Source organism: Pezoporus wallicus, unplaced genomic scaffold, assembly GCF_028554395.1.
Source record: "Pezoporus wallicus isolate ANWC-B61680 ecotype Strahan unplaced genomic scaffold, APGP_CSIRO_Pwel_v1 contig_4722, whole genome shotgun sequence".
NCBI classification, from domain to species: Eukaryota; Metazoa; Chordata; class Aves; order Psittaciformes; family Psittacidae; genus Pezoporus; species Pezoporus wallicus.
The window spans coordinates 2,607,924-2,623,346 of record NW_026641840.1 but is presented as its reverse complement, the minus strand read 5'-3'; the positions used below and the strand labels follow the sequence as shown (position 1 = coordinate 2,623,346).

General features: G+C 50.0%; 2 protein-coding genes across 6 annotated transcripts in view; one reads left to right on the top strand and one right to left on the bottom strand.

Annotated features, from left to right (window-relative positions):
- TNPO3 (transportin 3) overlaps nucleotides 1-15,423 on the bottom strand; it is a 179,696-nt gene that overhangs the window by 92,106 nt on the left and 72,167 nt on the right. The gene's annotated exons all lie outside the window — the stretch shown is intronic.
- The window catches only part of AHCYL2 (adenosylhomocysteinase like 2), a 76,883-nt gene that overhangs the window by 35,417 nt on the left and 26,043 nt on the right, over nucleotides 1-15,423 (top strand). Inside the window, exons 1-2 of one of the 3 annotated variants that reach the window (XM_057425454.1) lie at nucleotides 4,753-5,345; nucleotides 14,191-14,299. In XM_057425454.1, the coding sequence (XP_057281437.1) occupies nucleotides 5,295-5,345; nucleotides 14,191-14,299 (160 nt within the window). In that variant the 5' untranslated portion in view covers nucleotides 4,753-5,294. Of the gene's footprint in view, nucleotides 1-4,752; nucleotides 5,346-9,877; nucleotides 10,032-14,190; nucleotides 14,300-15,423 lie in introns of those variants that run through there. The other 2 variants (XM_057425453.1, XM_057425452.1) reach the window with 2 other exon arrangements.

Genomic DNA, 15,423 nt, shown 5'->3' with positions numbered 1-15,423 from the left:
GTCAATCTATGAGCACAACAGCAATGTTAGATGAACAAAAATTGTTTCTTCTCCTTACTGCAGCCCCTGCTGTTGGATCTCCTCCTGCCCAGTTGCTTTCTGCCCTTAGAGACTGTGCAGGATGAAGTAGTGTTTGGAGCAGAGCTGCATTTGAAGCTTTTCCTTTTCGGACCCTATAGCTTCCTTCCCATGGGAAAACAGAAAGCCAGGGAAGGATGCCCTGTCATTACACGTTCAGGGGCTGTTTCTCATTACACCAAGGTCCACTGGTTAAAGCTTTGCTCATTCACTTCATTTCCCTCTTTTGTCTGACAGCACTGAGGATTGGCATTCCCAGCTCCGGTTCGGCACGTTGGCATTTCCCTCAGCAGCCCGGGATCTATGTGTGGGAGGTGGGATTTCTCAGGGATGCGGGAAGCTGGAGTGAGTCTGCAGTGAGACAACCCCATCAGTCTGCTGCTGTCATCTCACAGCTGGAGGGGACGTGCTCTGCTGTGTGACGTTCCTGGGACTAAATGTGGATCTGCTTATGGAGATAGGCTTTGTTTGCATGGAGTCATGGAATGGGTGGGTTGGAAGGGAGCTTAAAGGTCACCCAGTTCCAACCCCCTTGTCCAAAGCCCCTCTCCAGCTTTCCTGGAGCCCCTTTAGGCACTGGAGCTGCTCTAAGGTTTCCCCTTAAGGAGCCCTCTCTTCTCCAGGCTGACCCAGCCCAGCTCTCTCAGCCTGGCTCCAGAGCAGAGCTGCTCCAGCCCTTGCAGCATCCTCATCATCATCTTCATTCAGTAAGAGATTTGTAGCTGTTAAATAACTCATGTCCCTTGAAGCTCATGTGCAAGTCAACATCTTTTGTAGATAGATACACAACACCTAGACCATTATATACGTAAATATATACACATTAGTTACACCATTGTAGCTAAATATGATACCAGGAGCTACTCCTGTCTGTGAAGATGGTCCTTGCTTGGACTTCAGCCCTAACTGGAGATCGTCCTACCTAAAACTAAAGCCCAGCCTTTAGTTTCTGCACACTCTTTAACTAAGCTTAGTTGATGGTTCACAGAGTCAACAGAGCTATGGGTATGCAGGGATTGGGCCCTCTGCAAGGCAGAGGGTGAGACAGAGCTGCCAGAGTGGAGTAAGTTGGCAGTAAAATGAGTTCTAGTAAGTATTTGTAGTAGGTGAGGAGGGTGAAGAGCTGATATGAGCAGATTCTGTAGGTGTCACTGAAGAGCCTAAAAGGGAAGAGCTTCCAAATGTAGTTTTCCCCTGTGGGGAAGAGGATTTGCTTTACGCTGCCTGTCTCGTGCAGTAACTTGTACTCTTCTTGCCTGTGGGGCCAGGCGGTGACCTGTTTGTGTTAAAAATACCAACTGTCTTTCTATCTGTTGTGCTGTGCTGGAGCCCTGAGTTGTTCCCTGGTTCACTGCACCCACATAGCCCCAAGGATGAGTGAAAATGGTTGTAAAACCACTGCTGGAGTCTTGGAAGAGCTTTGTGCACTAGTATTGCAAAATGGGAGAGACTTTGGACAAGGGCCTGTAGGGACAGGCCAAGGGGAATGGCTTTAACCTGCCAGAGGGGAGACTGAGATGAGCTCTTAGGCAGAAGCTCTTCCCTGTGAGGGTGCTGAGGCGCTGGCACAGGGTGCCCAGAGAAGCTGTGGCTGCCCCATCCCTGGCAGTGTTCAAGGCCAGGTTGGACACAGGGGCTTGGAGCAAGCTGCTCTAGTGGAAGGTGTCCCTGCCTGTGGCAGGGGGTTGGAACTGGAGGAGCTTTATGGTCCCTTCCAACCCAAACCAGTCTGGGATTGTATAATGGAAATGCTCAGTCCAAGGTCTTAACAGTCTGGGCTGTAGCAATATTCATGGTAAACTGATACTCCATAAACCCGAAAGTTCTGTAGGAGTTATGTATCTCCTGTAAAGACAATGCTGATGTTAACTTGGCAGAAAGGCTTAAAATGGGACAATTCAGAACCTGCTCTTTGAACACCAGCACTGGGAGAATGGAGGCATCCCACGTTCTCCGGGTGCTGCTGGGAGGGCATCTCCCACCTGATTGGGTTGTGCCACAGTGGGACGAGGGGTGAGGGTTTTAGGAGAGTTTGAGACATCCAGGTTGTGTTACCATCAGCTCAGGGACACCAGGATGCACACAGGGACTCATAGGTGAAGGTTACTAACCTCTTGCCGATCTCCACTGATTCTCCAAACAGCTCATGCTTGAAGGTCGGAAGATGCTTCTACAAATGCCCCCACGTGAAGCCGATCAAAGGCTTCTTGGTTTTCTTCCATTTCCCTTCACAGCTCAGGGCTTAAACTTGGGGAATGTTTTCCGCAGGCTCTCGCTCCCCCTCGTGTCTGAGCAAGGCTCATGCAGCCCTCCATCCTGCATGGATTTCTCACCACCTGGTTCTTCCACCACGGGCCATCCTGTTCTCATGATGCTGCTGCAACAGCGCTCAAAGCAAGTCACTGAATTAGACCCAGCTTCTCAGCAGAGACATCAAAGCACATAGTTAGGCGTATTTGAACAATAATTCTGATTCTCTGCTCAGGGTTTTGCTCCTGTTTAGCTTTCAGTGCCTGGAAGGTTCATTTGGCCTGGGGACCATTTCATCTCTGCTGAAGGAGGTTTTTCAGAGCTTTTCCTAGTTGTTAACACTTCTCCTGGAGCTTTTCCTTAGCACTGAGCAACATTCCAAGCAGGTCCATGCTGATATCCTTTAGTGTTAATAATGAATATTGATTTGTGTGATGGATGTTAGAAGCCACCAGCCACAGGCAACATTGGGGAACATCAGGTAGAGTTTGTTTCAGTGTGGTTTCAGTGTCTTCCCCTCTCACATGAAGGGAGAGGTGAAAGTTAAAGCCCCTGTGTCCAACCTGGCCTTGAACCCTGCTGGGGATGGGGCAGCCGCAGCTTCTCTGGGCCCCCTGTGCCAGCGCCTCAGCACCCTCACAGGGAAGAGCTTCTGCCTAAGAGCTCATCTCAGTCTCCCCTCTGGCAGGTTAAAGCCATTCCCCTTGTCCTGTCCCTAAGGGAGTGTCTGGGATAAGGCTGCCTGTGACTGTCTGTTGCAGCTCTAGGCTCTGAAGGTCCCTGGAGCTGGTGGTGGTGGCAGCTGTTGTAAGGAGCAACCTTTGCTGTAAGAGTAGGTAAGACAGCATCTGATGGTGAACCTTAAAAAGAAGTTTTGGAAGGTATGATTGTTATACGGGGGCTGAGATGGGGTTTGCTTTAGAGCCAGGAAGGTTTATGAGGGTGCTGAGGCACTGGCACAGGGTGCCCAGAGAAGCTGTGGCTGCCCCATCCCTGGCAGTGTTCAAGGCCAGGTTGGACACAGGGGCTTGGAGCAAGCTGCTCTAGTGGAAGGTGTCCATGGGAATGTCATGGCTTGAAGGCAGCACAGAATGGAAGCTTCTTTCAGTCTGGAGGGGTGAGTTTGCCAATAGAGTGAAAATATGGCCCTAAAAAATAACAAAATCCTCTCAGTTTATTCTACCGGGCTGAGGAAGTGATGGAGGCAAAGCAGATCTGCTCAGCCTGGGTTGTGTGGGGTGTGTACCCAGAGCTGAGTCACCCCTCTTGGACTTGTTCTCACCTGCAGCCTCCTGCCACCCTGTGTAGCCAGAAGCAGCACCTCCAACATCTCCAGTGTTTGAATAGTTCAGTTGATGAGAGTGAGGAGGGAGCTGGGAGCTGCCTCTGTCTATGCAGGTGTGCTGGGAGCCCAGTTGAACGTGTCTGCTGGTGGAGTGCAAGAAGGTGGCTCACAAACAAGTGAGCAAGTTCTTTGTAGCGTAGGAGGAAGCCGTGGAAGGGGGGGTTGTGTCAGCGGATGTCCCAAGTGAAACGCTTTTTGTGAAGAAAAGTAAACCGAGGCAATGTTTGTGCAAGCTGAGGAGCTGCCAGAAGGGGGATCTCCATGAGCATCTGCGGTGAGATGCTGCTAGCCCCACCTTCACTTCACCCTGTTTGCTCTGCAGGTGGAAATGTAGTGATGAAATCCCAAAGTGGGCTCAGAAAACAGTCAGAGGTGGCTCATGAATCCCTGAGGGTGGAATCTGTTACTTGGGAGACTTTAGAGCAGCTCCAGGGCCTAAAGGGGCTACAAGAAACCTGGAGAGGGGCTTTGGACAAGGGCCTGTAGGGACAGGCCAAGGGGAATGGCTTTAACCTGCCAGAGGGGAGACTGAGATGAGCTCTTAGGCAGAAGCTCTTCCCTGTGAGGGTGCTGAGGCGCTGGCACAGGGTGCCCAGAGAAGCTGTGGCTGCCCCATCCCTGGCAGTGTTCAAGGCCAGGTTGGACACAGGGGCTTGGAGCAAGCTGCTCTAGTGGAAGGTGTCCCTGCCTGTGGCAGGGGTTGGAACTGGAGGAGCTTTAAGGTCCCTTCTAACACAAGTCTGGGATTCTATAAACTGGAGAGGTGTCAGTTGATTGCAAACCTCAACTCAGCTCTTCAGTACTGCAAAGAGGCAACATGTTGTTTGTATCCCAGTCCGGGCTGTTGCAGAGCTGCTGGCTTTGGACCTTTGGAGGAGGAGCAGGAGATCTCTTTGCGATTGTTCTGTCCCCAAGATCTTCCTTTCTGTGCTGTTTGCCTTCTGCAGAGCAAGGGCTGCGTGTGCTCAGCAGAGGGAGCTGCAGCCCACCAGCCTGCTCCATCCCTGATCCGTCCCTCAGACCTAAATGTGAACCACTTAAAATGATTCATCTGGTTCTCTGCGAGGCCACGGGGTTCTGAAGTTCATTTCTAACTCCGTGGAGCTTTCAGCTGGAAGCTCTTCAGCGTTAGAGGAATCCAAATGCTGTTTTATTTGCAGTTGCATGTAGTTTTGATGGTGATAGTCCTCATTGCAGGAGACTTAAGTATAGCTCTTAGATCTTGCTGCTATATGGACCAGGGCATTAGGATTATGGTGTCACAGTGCTAGGGACAGAGGTAGGTGATGGATGGACATCTCCACGCCATGGTGAGGTTGATCCTGTTTTATCTCAACTCAACCATGGAGCAGAGCCGGGGACAGTGAAATGACGGCTGCAGAAATGAGCTGGATCTGAGCTCTTCAGCCAGGGCTGGACTGTGACCAGAAATGAGGAACTGAGCTGCTCATCTCCCCCCTGGACACTTGGCTGATTCCTAACGAAGACCTCAGTTGGGGGAAGATCTGTCCAATGAACTCCTGGTGAGCAGCTCAAGAGCAGGGAGCTTTCTTGGCTGCATCCCGCTGCATCCAGCTGCATCCCCTTTACCAAACAAATGTGAGTGCGGAGGGTGTCACCTATGGAGAAGTGGGACAGCAATGCCTCTGCTTTCCATATCCCTGAGTGGATGGTGAGTTATTTAGCTTCTTACATAGCTGATGGCTGCTTCATGTCAGGAGGGATCTTCAGATCTCCACCTTGGGATGCGGTGGTGTTTAGCTGGAATGAGGGTCCTTAAAGTCTGATATTATGAGGACCCTTAGATGTCCTCCCCTGCCAGCACAGCATCGTTCTTCAGCATGAGCTGAAGGTGAAGAAGTGATGGAGGAATGGTCCCCAGGGGCCACCCCATCACCCATATTAAGAACTGATCTTTATAGCAGTTCAGGAGCAGCAGGGAGCAGGAGAGGGAGAAAGCTCAAAGAGACTTTGAATTTCATCAGGATCAACACAGCAGATCCTGTTTTTTTTCCACCTACTTTAATTTTGATTATCAATTTAGATCCTGTCATTGGAGTGAACCCTCTAAAACAAGACACCCATGAGGGGACTGTGCTGCTCAGCTTCCATTTGGTGGTTAAACTGGGTAGGAGAGATACCAGCAAATACGAAACCTCACTTTGCGCCTCTGGTGGCAAGAATTCCCAAAGCAGCTGAAAATACAGTGACATTGCTCCAAAAAGCAGGATGTGCTTCTCGGGAAGCAGGAGGTTGTGTGGCAGCTCTGTGGGTCTCCCGAGGCTCTCTGAGGTGTCCTGTGCTCCAGAAATGCTCATGGTACTTGAGAAGCACTGAACTCCTCCATCAGGGTTTGTTGCGCTTTCCCAGGTCTCTGCTCTCATCTCCCACTTCTATTTTTGAGCTCATCCCTCTTGGTAGTTCTAAAAATACTGAAATCACTCCAAAAGTGGATGTTCTTGTGCTCCTGGAGAGGTGTTGCTGCTTTGATCTCTATCTGCAGAGCCTGTGCAAGGTGATAGGATTCAAACTTCGCTATTCCCTTTTATATCCAAATTGATTCCCCCCCCCGTCATGTTTTTAAGCTTTATTTGGGTAAGATTACACTTTATTCTGCTTTTCATTCATCTTTTACAGACTGAATTAGGACAAGGGGTGAGGGGTTCAAACTGAAACAGGGGAAGTTCAGGTTGGAGTGTGGCTGCCCCATCCCTGGCAGTGTTCAAGGCCAGGTTGGACACAGGGGCTCGGAGCAAGCTGCTCTAGTGGAAGGTGTCCCTGCCCATGGCAGGGATTGGAACTGGAGGAGCTTTAAGGTCCCTTCCAACCCAAACCAGTGAGGGATTCTGCGAATTCCAATGTGGATTTCTCAGTGCTGATCGTAAAACGTGGAGTTCTGCTTCAAAACAAGCAGCAAACTTCTCCCTATGGATCTGTCTCCCTCTGTAATAGTTTCCTTTATGGAACTGGTGCTGCTGGGGCAGGACCAGATGACATTAAATAGACCTTATGGCCACAGCACTCCTCCTGCGGCATGGGTATATGACTTTGTACGTGCTTTAAAGCTGCTGTGACATCCAGCTCCATCTCAAAGGCCTTAAGGTCATGTTCTGCAGCAATGGTTTTAATCAGGGTTATAACATTTGCATTTCATGTGGTTTCTGAACAGCCACATTGCAACAAATAATCAGTTTAAGCTTTAAAATGTTCATTATCTTTAAAGGTCATTATTCAAATGGACTTCTATGTCTTGATGTTCTCACCAAGGTTGAGCATTTACTGCAGACACCTCTTGTTATTAACCAAATATTGACAAAATGGATTATTAAAAGATAATAATAATCCCTTCTGCATTGCTTCTTGGAAGAGGAGGATACAATATGAGTTCTCCGTGTTCTGTGGTTCTAATGGTTGAGAGGAGATTGATTGGTTTTAGGTCTTCAGAACTGCATCAAGGCTGTGATATAGAGGTTTGGGGTTTTACAGACCTGAGCAACAGCATAAGCTGAAGTCATTTAATGTGCTGTGAGCCAAATATGGGGTCAGAGTGCTTCACTTACTGGGTAAACCCCTGAACTTTCTGACTAAGAGAAGCTGCATGGGGACCTCAGAGCAGCTTCAGTCTCTGAAGGGGGCTGCAAGGATGCTGGCCTTGAACACTGCCAGGGATGGGGCAGCCACAGCTTCTCTGGGCACCCTGTGCCAGCGCCTCAGCACCCTCACAGGGAAGAGCTTCTGCCTAAGAGCTCATCTCAGTCTCCCCTCTGGCAGGTTAAAAATCAGCCTTAACTCCACATCCTCAAGCTGTTTTCCAGAAGGAAGATGCCAAAGGGTTAAGTGTTTGTGTTAATCCCAGAATTGGGTTCCATGTGACCTTTCGCCTGGAGAACTGGAATCTTAAACACTTTGAGCTCCAGTGAAAGTTTTGGCTCAGTGAGCAGCACTGTCAGGATTACATATTAGTTTAAGGCATGTGGAACTATAGAAAAAATGAGTTTGGACAGTCCCTTTCTTGAAGTGATATGATCTGGGAGGTGGATTAGCAGAACAGGAGCTGCCTGCGTTGTTCAAGCTGATGGTTGCCGATTGTTTCAAGCATCATGGAATCACAGGTTGATTTGGGTTGGAAGGGACCTTAAGGCTCATCCAGTTCCAACCCCCTGCCACGGGCAGGGACACCTTCCACTAGAGCAGTTTGCTCCAAGCCTTGTCCAGCCTGGCCTTCAGCATGCTCAGTTGCCTTTGAGATGCCAGCACCCCATTTCTCCATGCACATCTTTGGTTTCACAAGGGAAAGCGGAGCAGGAGATGCAGTATCTGGCTTGGGCAGGTCACGTGCTGGAGGAAACCAGCTTTTCCTTCATGAATAGGGATGAGAGGGCAGGAGGAGGTTTCGTTTGGGAGCTGCAAGCCCTGGTGAGACATCAGAATAGTTGCGTTGGTCCTTTCCATTCTAGACACTGTGAAATCATTTCTCTTACAATCTTCATACTTTTTTATTTAAACAAAATAACAATTAAATTCACCTTATCACTTGGCATAGAAACATAGAATTATGCAATGTTTTGGACTGAAAGGACCTTAAGATCATCAGGTTCCAACCCCCCTGCCGTGGGCAGGGGTGCCTCACACTAGACCATGCCACCCAAGGCTCTGTCCTGCCTGGCCTTGAGCACTGCTAGGGATGGATGAGATGTTTTCCCTGGCAGTTTGTCACATGAGGAACCCAGCAGTGAAAGCTCTTGAAGACCACAGACTTGACCTGCTCTGTCATACACTGGGAGATTTTAATCAGCTCCAGAACTTGCCTTTTATGTCCCAAGGTTGGTGCAGGGGGATTTGGAAGGTGTAAGCAAGGCTGGAGAGCTCATGGGATTTAATCACACAGAAAACTCTTCTTTCCTCCCTTTGTTCCTTCAAAACAAACAAATATCCATGGCTAAGAACACATTTAAGACACTGCCACTACTGAAACACTGCCTTGTGGAATCCAGGCATTCAGAAAGATGGTTGCTCCTGCACATTGCTCAAGTGATGAAGTGTGAGCTCAGAGCCCAGAACCCCACTGTGTGCTGGGCTGCACCCCCAGAGCATGAGCAGCAGCTCAGGGAGGGGATCCTGCCCCTCTCCTGTGCTCTGGGGACCCCCCCTGCAGCCCTGATCCAGCTCTGGGGCAGCAGCACAAGAGGGACGTGGAGCTGTTGGAGCGAGGCCAGAGGAGACCATGGAGATGCTGTGAGGGCTGGAGCAGCTCTGCTCTGGAGCCAGGCTGAGAGAGCTGGGGTGGGTCAGCCTGGAGAAGAGAAGGCTCCTGAAGGGGAGACCTTAGAGCAGCTCCAGTGCCTAAAGGGGCTACAGGAAACTCAGAGAGGGGCTTTGGACAAGGGCCTGTAGGGCCAGGCCAAGGGGAATGGCTTTAACCTGCCAGAGGGGAGACTGAGATGAGCTCTTAGGCAGAAGCTCTTCCCTGTGAGGGTGCTGAGGCGCTGGCACAGGGTGCCCAGAGAAGCTGTGGCTGCCCCATCCCTGGCAGTGTTCAAGGCCAGGTTGGACACAGGGGCTTGGAGCAAGCTGCTCTAGTGGAAGGTGTCCCTGCCTGTGGCAGGGGTTGGAGCTGGAGGAGCTTTAAGGTCCCTTCCAACCCAAACTAGTCTGGGATTCTAGGAGGAATGGTCCAACATGGGAACAGCAAGGTGGGTGTCAGAGTCTGGACCCTTCCAAGGACAAACTCTGCACTTGCTGCCACAGGGGGCCAACATAATTACCCCCCCCCCCCCCCCCCCCCGCTATCTAACAAATGCCTTTTTGTTTTAGTTCCTCATTAGTTAATTTTCTCCTAATGAGTCTCTGTTAATGGAACCATTTGCCATTGGGGAAAATCAAAGTGGAGGGGGAGAGCCCAGGTTGAAAGGAGCCTGATTAGCAAGTAAATTGCAGTGAGCAGGGCAATGTTCTGGCTCTCTAAACCAGCTATTATTATGCACACACCAGCCAGGCCACCTGGAACACGGACACGGAGTGTTTGGAGGTCAGGAAAACTCTGTAATTCACCCTAAAACACAAGTAGGGCTTGTTTGGTGTAATGCCTCTTTGCATCTTAGGGTCCTTTCCTGCCAAACTAAAGGTTGTTTGCAAATCCCAGCAATTCCCCATCCCTCCTCCCTCCTTCTCTCCCTCCTTCCCTCCACCCTGCAGCTGAAACCAGAGCAGGCAGGATCGGGCTCGGCAGGGCTGGGAGCTATAAATGGGGGCACAGCCCTTGTCCTGGTGGGACACGGTGCGGAAGTGCTGCGCTGGTGCCGTCATGTTGAGCAAGAAGAAATACAACGTGAACGGGGACTCAGGGATTAAAGCCCAGGTGAGGGCACTATTTAGTACCAAAATAGCACTTTTCTATCTAAAAGTACATTTGTTTCTCTTTATATCCTTCTTTCCCCCCTCTCTTCCTTCCTATTTCCCCCATTCTGGAGCTGACTTCCCCCCTACTTAGAGAAAATCCCAATCCCCAGATCACTTCATTTCCCTTGCAAGCAGGAGGTTCGAAGTGATGAAGTGTTGAGGCAAACATGTTTCTCCAGGGTTGTTCTTCAGAGCACCGTGATGGAGGAGTCCATGAGTAGGGAAATAACCCAGGAAAACCTCGGATGATGAGACTTGGAGCGCGGTGAAGGAGCATAGAGCAGCTCTTTGTGGTAGGAACCCCAGGTGGAAGTGAGACTGAACTCATGTGAAATGTAATGAGCACCTGCAATTAGAAGCCATTAACCCCTTGTGCCTCTGCAGGTGAGCTTTGCAGCTTCAACTGGGTTTATTCCTGCTGCAAGCTGAAAGCAGCAGCACTTGCGTAGCTGCAGAACAGGTTGGACTCCTAAATTCAAGCTGCTGCAGCCCTCAGCGGCTTCACAGCCTCTCCTTTGAGCTTTAGATGGGCAAAGTTGCTTTACCTTCAGAAATGTTTCAGTGTGAGCTGAATGAGTGCAGCCTGGAGCCAAATCATGCTTCTGGTCCCTGTCTTGAATGCCCCCATCTTTAAAGCAAGGCTGCAACATGGTGTGTTGTGTTGTGTTGTGCCATCAGTTGCCTTGTGCCATTTGGTAGGGATTTAAGCCAGAGTTTTGGTCTGGGTAAGCAAGGTCTGGTTTTCTCCTTCTGGCGGGATGGAGGGTGCATTGCTGAGATATCAACTCAAAACCAAAGACGTGTTGTGAGAACTGGCTTAAGGGTTTATTCCTACTGGTACCTTGTTCCCTTCACATGGCCATGGAATACGAAACAGCATTGGTACTGAAGATATCCTGAACAAATCAAATTCCAGTGTCTGTGCCGCTGTCTTTGTTACTCAGAGGATAAAGGCAAAAGGTGGTGGTGACCTAAGATCAGACCTGAGCCTTGACCTGGCCTCCTCTTCTGCTGCTTCCTTCCATCTTGGCAGTCAGTGCCTTGTTCAGCTAGAGCCACTCCTGTGGCAGCGTTTAAAGGGTTGAAACCCTTAAAGGGGTGGGGGCAGGGTTTATTGTAAAGTCTGGTTCAAGAGGAGAAAGACTTGGGGGTGCTGGCTGAGGAGGGGCTCCCCATGACCTGGCTTCAGTGTGCTCTTGAGCCCAGAACCCCCCCATGTGCTGGGCTGCACCCCCAGAGCGTGAGCAGCAGCTCAGGGAGGGGATCCTGCCCCTCTGCTGTGCTCTGGGGAGAACCCCCCTGCAGTCCTGATCCAGCTCTGGGGCAGCAGCACAAGAGGGACGTGGAGCTGTTGGAGCGAGTGCAGAGGAGGCCATGGAGATGCTGCGAGGGCTGGAGCAGCTCTGCTCTGGAGCCAGGCTGAGAGAGCTGGGCTGGGTCAGCCTGGAGAAGAGAAGGCTCCTGAAGGGGAGACCTTAGAGCAGCTCCAGTGCCTAAAGGGGCTGCAGGAAAGCTGGAGAGGGGCTTTGGACAAGGGCCTGTAGGGCCAGGCCAAGGGGAATGGCTTTAAGCTGCCAGAGGGGAGACTGAGATGAGCTCTTAGGCAGAAGCTCTTCCCTGTGAGGGTGCTGAGGTGCTGGCACAGGGTGCCCAGAGAAGCTGTGGCTGCCCCATCCTTTTAAGGTCCCTTCCAATACAAACCAGTCTGGGATTCTATGGTTGATTTTTGGCACATCCCTGCCTGTGGGTCTTGGCTGTGGTACAACTTTGAGAGCTCTGAATGCAATTCCCAGTCTTAATGTATCACTTGAAATAATTGCATTGAATGTCCTTGAAGAGATGATGTTGGAAAGGGAAATATTAATTATAATAGGAATTATTCCTCTTTTGCTACACTTCCAGCCCATCTCCCTTTGCCAGGAACATCAGCTCCCTCAAATACCCTGATGTTTGATGAAGCTGCTGAGCTGTCGAGGGATTTGCTTTACAGGAAGCAGAACCTAAACTAAACCCCTCCAAAATAAGGTGATTTCAGGCCAACAGCTTCTCAGGCAAGGGATATAAAGAAAGCTGGGGGGTGTGTGTGCAAAGACCCAGTTCCACCAGGATCAGAGGTGGAACCACGACTCCTGGCTGTAATCTGAGTTTGATGTGGGGGGGTTTTCCCTCCCCTGTGTGTTTCCTGAGCCAATGTCCTTCTCTTGTTTGGTTTAAGATTAGCAGGAGCAAGCCCCCATGTGCTGCTGCAAATCCTCTCCCAGGTCCTTGCTCCAGCAGCTTGGAATGGCTGTCCCTGGGCCAGCTCGCATTTGGGTTCACAGGGGACCCTGCATTAGCCACCTGAGAGCCCCCCCCTCCTCACCTTTGTCCTTTACTTGGTGGCCTGAAAGCCAGGTACTAACTGAGCATCACCAGCCCTGCTCAAGGGCACTGTCAAGTGTCACTGCTCGAGCTTAAATTGGAGTTCCCAGAATGGGATCAAATTCTTTCTGGTTTGATGACTCCTTTAAACAAAACTACTCAAAATACCCTCAAGGGGTTGTTAATGCACTCAATTAAAGGCTTTAGTGTTTGGGGACGTGAATACTTAACCCTGTTGGATCAGATGGAGTCAGTTTCTACTCATAGCAAAGTCCAAGGAGATTTGCAGTTGAAAGTTATGTTTCCAATTTCACAAAATCCCAGACTGGTTTGTGTTAGAAGGGACCTTAAAGCTCCTCCAGCTCCAACCCCTGCCACAGGCAGGGACACCTTCCACTAGAGCAGCTTGCTCCAAGCCCCTGTGTCCAACCTGGCCTTGAACACTGCCAGGGATGGGGCAGCCACAGCTTCTCTGGGCACCCTGTGCCAGCGCCTCAGCACCCTCACAGGGAAGAGCTTCTGCCTAAGGGTTCATCTCAGTCTCCCCTCTGGCAGGTTAAAGCCATTCCCCTTGGCCTGGCCCTACAGGCCCTCTCCAAATAACGAAGGAGTTCCCTCTCAGGAATCCATGAGCTGTCTCTGACCATGATCTGAGCCCACTTTGGGATTCCATCACTACATTTCTACCTGCAAAGCAAACAGGGTGAAGTGAAATTGGGGCTGGCAGCATCTCACTGCAGATGCTCATGGAGATCCTCCTTCTCAGCTGGGAAGGTCTCGCAGCTCATCAGCCTGCACAAGCAGTGCCTTGGTTTACTGTTCTTCACACAAAGCATTTTATATGGGGCATTAGCCTGGTTGTGCTCAGCTGCTCCTAAACCCACTGCGGGTCTTGGGGCTTCACAGATGTTCATCTGGAATCTGAAATCTTCATTCCTTGGTGATGACTGACATGGAAACAGGCTTGAGTCTTCATCTCCAGTTGAGCAGGTTGCTGTTTGTCACCCACAGCAATGAAACGAGCTCCACTGCAACAGGATAGACACAAAATGCCCCAAAACATTGGTGTTGGGTCCATGGCTGTGGTGTTATTGTAGGTGTTGCTGGTGAATGATAGTGCAGGTGCTCTTCAACTTGGATAATTACACTTTGCCAGCCTGTGTATCACTTCATTTACACACTTTATCCTTTATGTCTTAACTTGTATAAAGTTGTGTCCTCTTCAATACAATACTCCCAAATACTTGTGTTCTCCAGGCATCCATGCTCCCAACTGTCACAACAGCCTCGAGTATGTACCTAATCTCAGCTGGTTCTTAAGACAGAAGTGGTATCTGTTACTTGAAGTGTTATTTTTGCTTTATGTGTTTCATACAGCAATTAGGGAACATCTCAAACTGGTCACCACAGTAAACGGTGGGAGATAGGTCGGTGTCTGCATCAGCTCTGCAGATGCTGGTGGCCCTAACGGAGCTTCTGTTGTGTTAAGTAACCTAAGTTGGTGTGGAGAAGCTTTCTGATTTGTCTAGTTAAAAGAGAGCATTAAGGTATTTGGAAGCCAAATCTGTGGATGCTGCACCTGTGGAGGGTCTGATACTAAATGAAGAGTCAATTGAGCATACCCTGTCCCTATAGGAATTGTGATTTAACCCATGACTGAGATGGTGTCGGTGTCTGCTCAAGGCTTTGGGACCTTGAGATTGATCTGTCTCAGACTGTGTTTTCCACCTGACTGAGCTATCCATGTCTCTGAACAGATCCAGTTTGCTGACCAAAAGCAGGAATTCAACAAGCGCCCGACGAAGATCGGCCGCCGCTCGCTGTCCCGCTCCATCTCACAGAGCTCCACAGACAGCTACAGCTCAGGTGGGTGATGTTGGCTCTGGTGACACCACCTCTGCAGGCCGCTGGGCCTGTCCTGCCTCTTGCTCCAGGATGAACCACAGCTGCGGTGTAGTTAGTAATGTCAGAGGGAAGGCATGGAACCTCATCTTTATGTGTAGTTGGGTAGAAAATTGAGTTACTCTGGTGCTCTAAACTCTTCTGACATCTCCTTATAACCCTCATGTGCAGTTGCTGCTGCTTTTCCTCCTCTCTTCCCCTTCCTTTTCCTTCCAGGCACAGCAAAACAGTTTTCCCATTGTCTTTTGCTTCCATGTTATCTTCCCTTCCCATTCTTGAATAAACCCGCATGGATCCCACACAGATTTAGCCTTAAACTCACCCGTTGCACATGAAATTGGAGTCTTTGGAAGAGCAGCAGTGACATCTCAAGGCCACACGTGTGTCCTGCTACATGAAGAACATGCTGGATGAGGACCAACAAGCTTCTCACATTTTCAGCTTTAGAAGAGCAAAGGTGGACAAGCCGTTACTATTGGGTCTTGTCTGCTTCCAGCAGAGGCAGGTGCTTGTCTCCAGGAGATACAACTGCTGGAGGCTGTGATCTGATCCTGGGCACAGAACAGTGAAAGCCACATGCACAGTCTCATGTCTTCACCATGGTTCCTGTGGAACAAGCGGCTGTTCTTTGTCTCCTTTCCCAGCTTTTGGGTTGCTGCTGCTTCTTTCACGCTGCCTTGCATGCGTGGAGGAACCTCCAGAGGCTTAGAAGAACCCCCCAAGGTTGAGGAAAACCTGGGTAACCCCTGCAGTGGCTGCATTCCCACCCAGAGGGCTTTTAGGAGAAGCATCCTTTCCATAGAGACATCAGCATGGGCTTCGTATGCACTTTGTAATTCACTTGGCTTATGTTTGTAATGTCGTCTTGGGTAGCCTGGTTCAAGCTGGAGTTTATGGTTAGACTTCTTTAACAAAGTCTGGGATTGATATAGCATTCCTGGAGGTTTTCCAGCTCCATCTGATACTTGATCAGCAGGACATGGTTTCTGACTGTCATGTTTGAAGACTGATTAGCCTAGCTCATATCATCTTGTTGGCTCCTAATTTACAGCTGGAAGAACTTGGAGCAATTTGGGGGAATTCTCCAC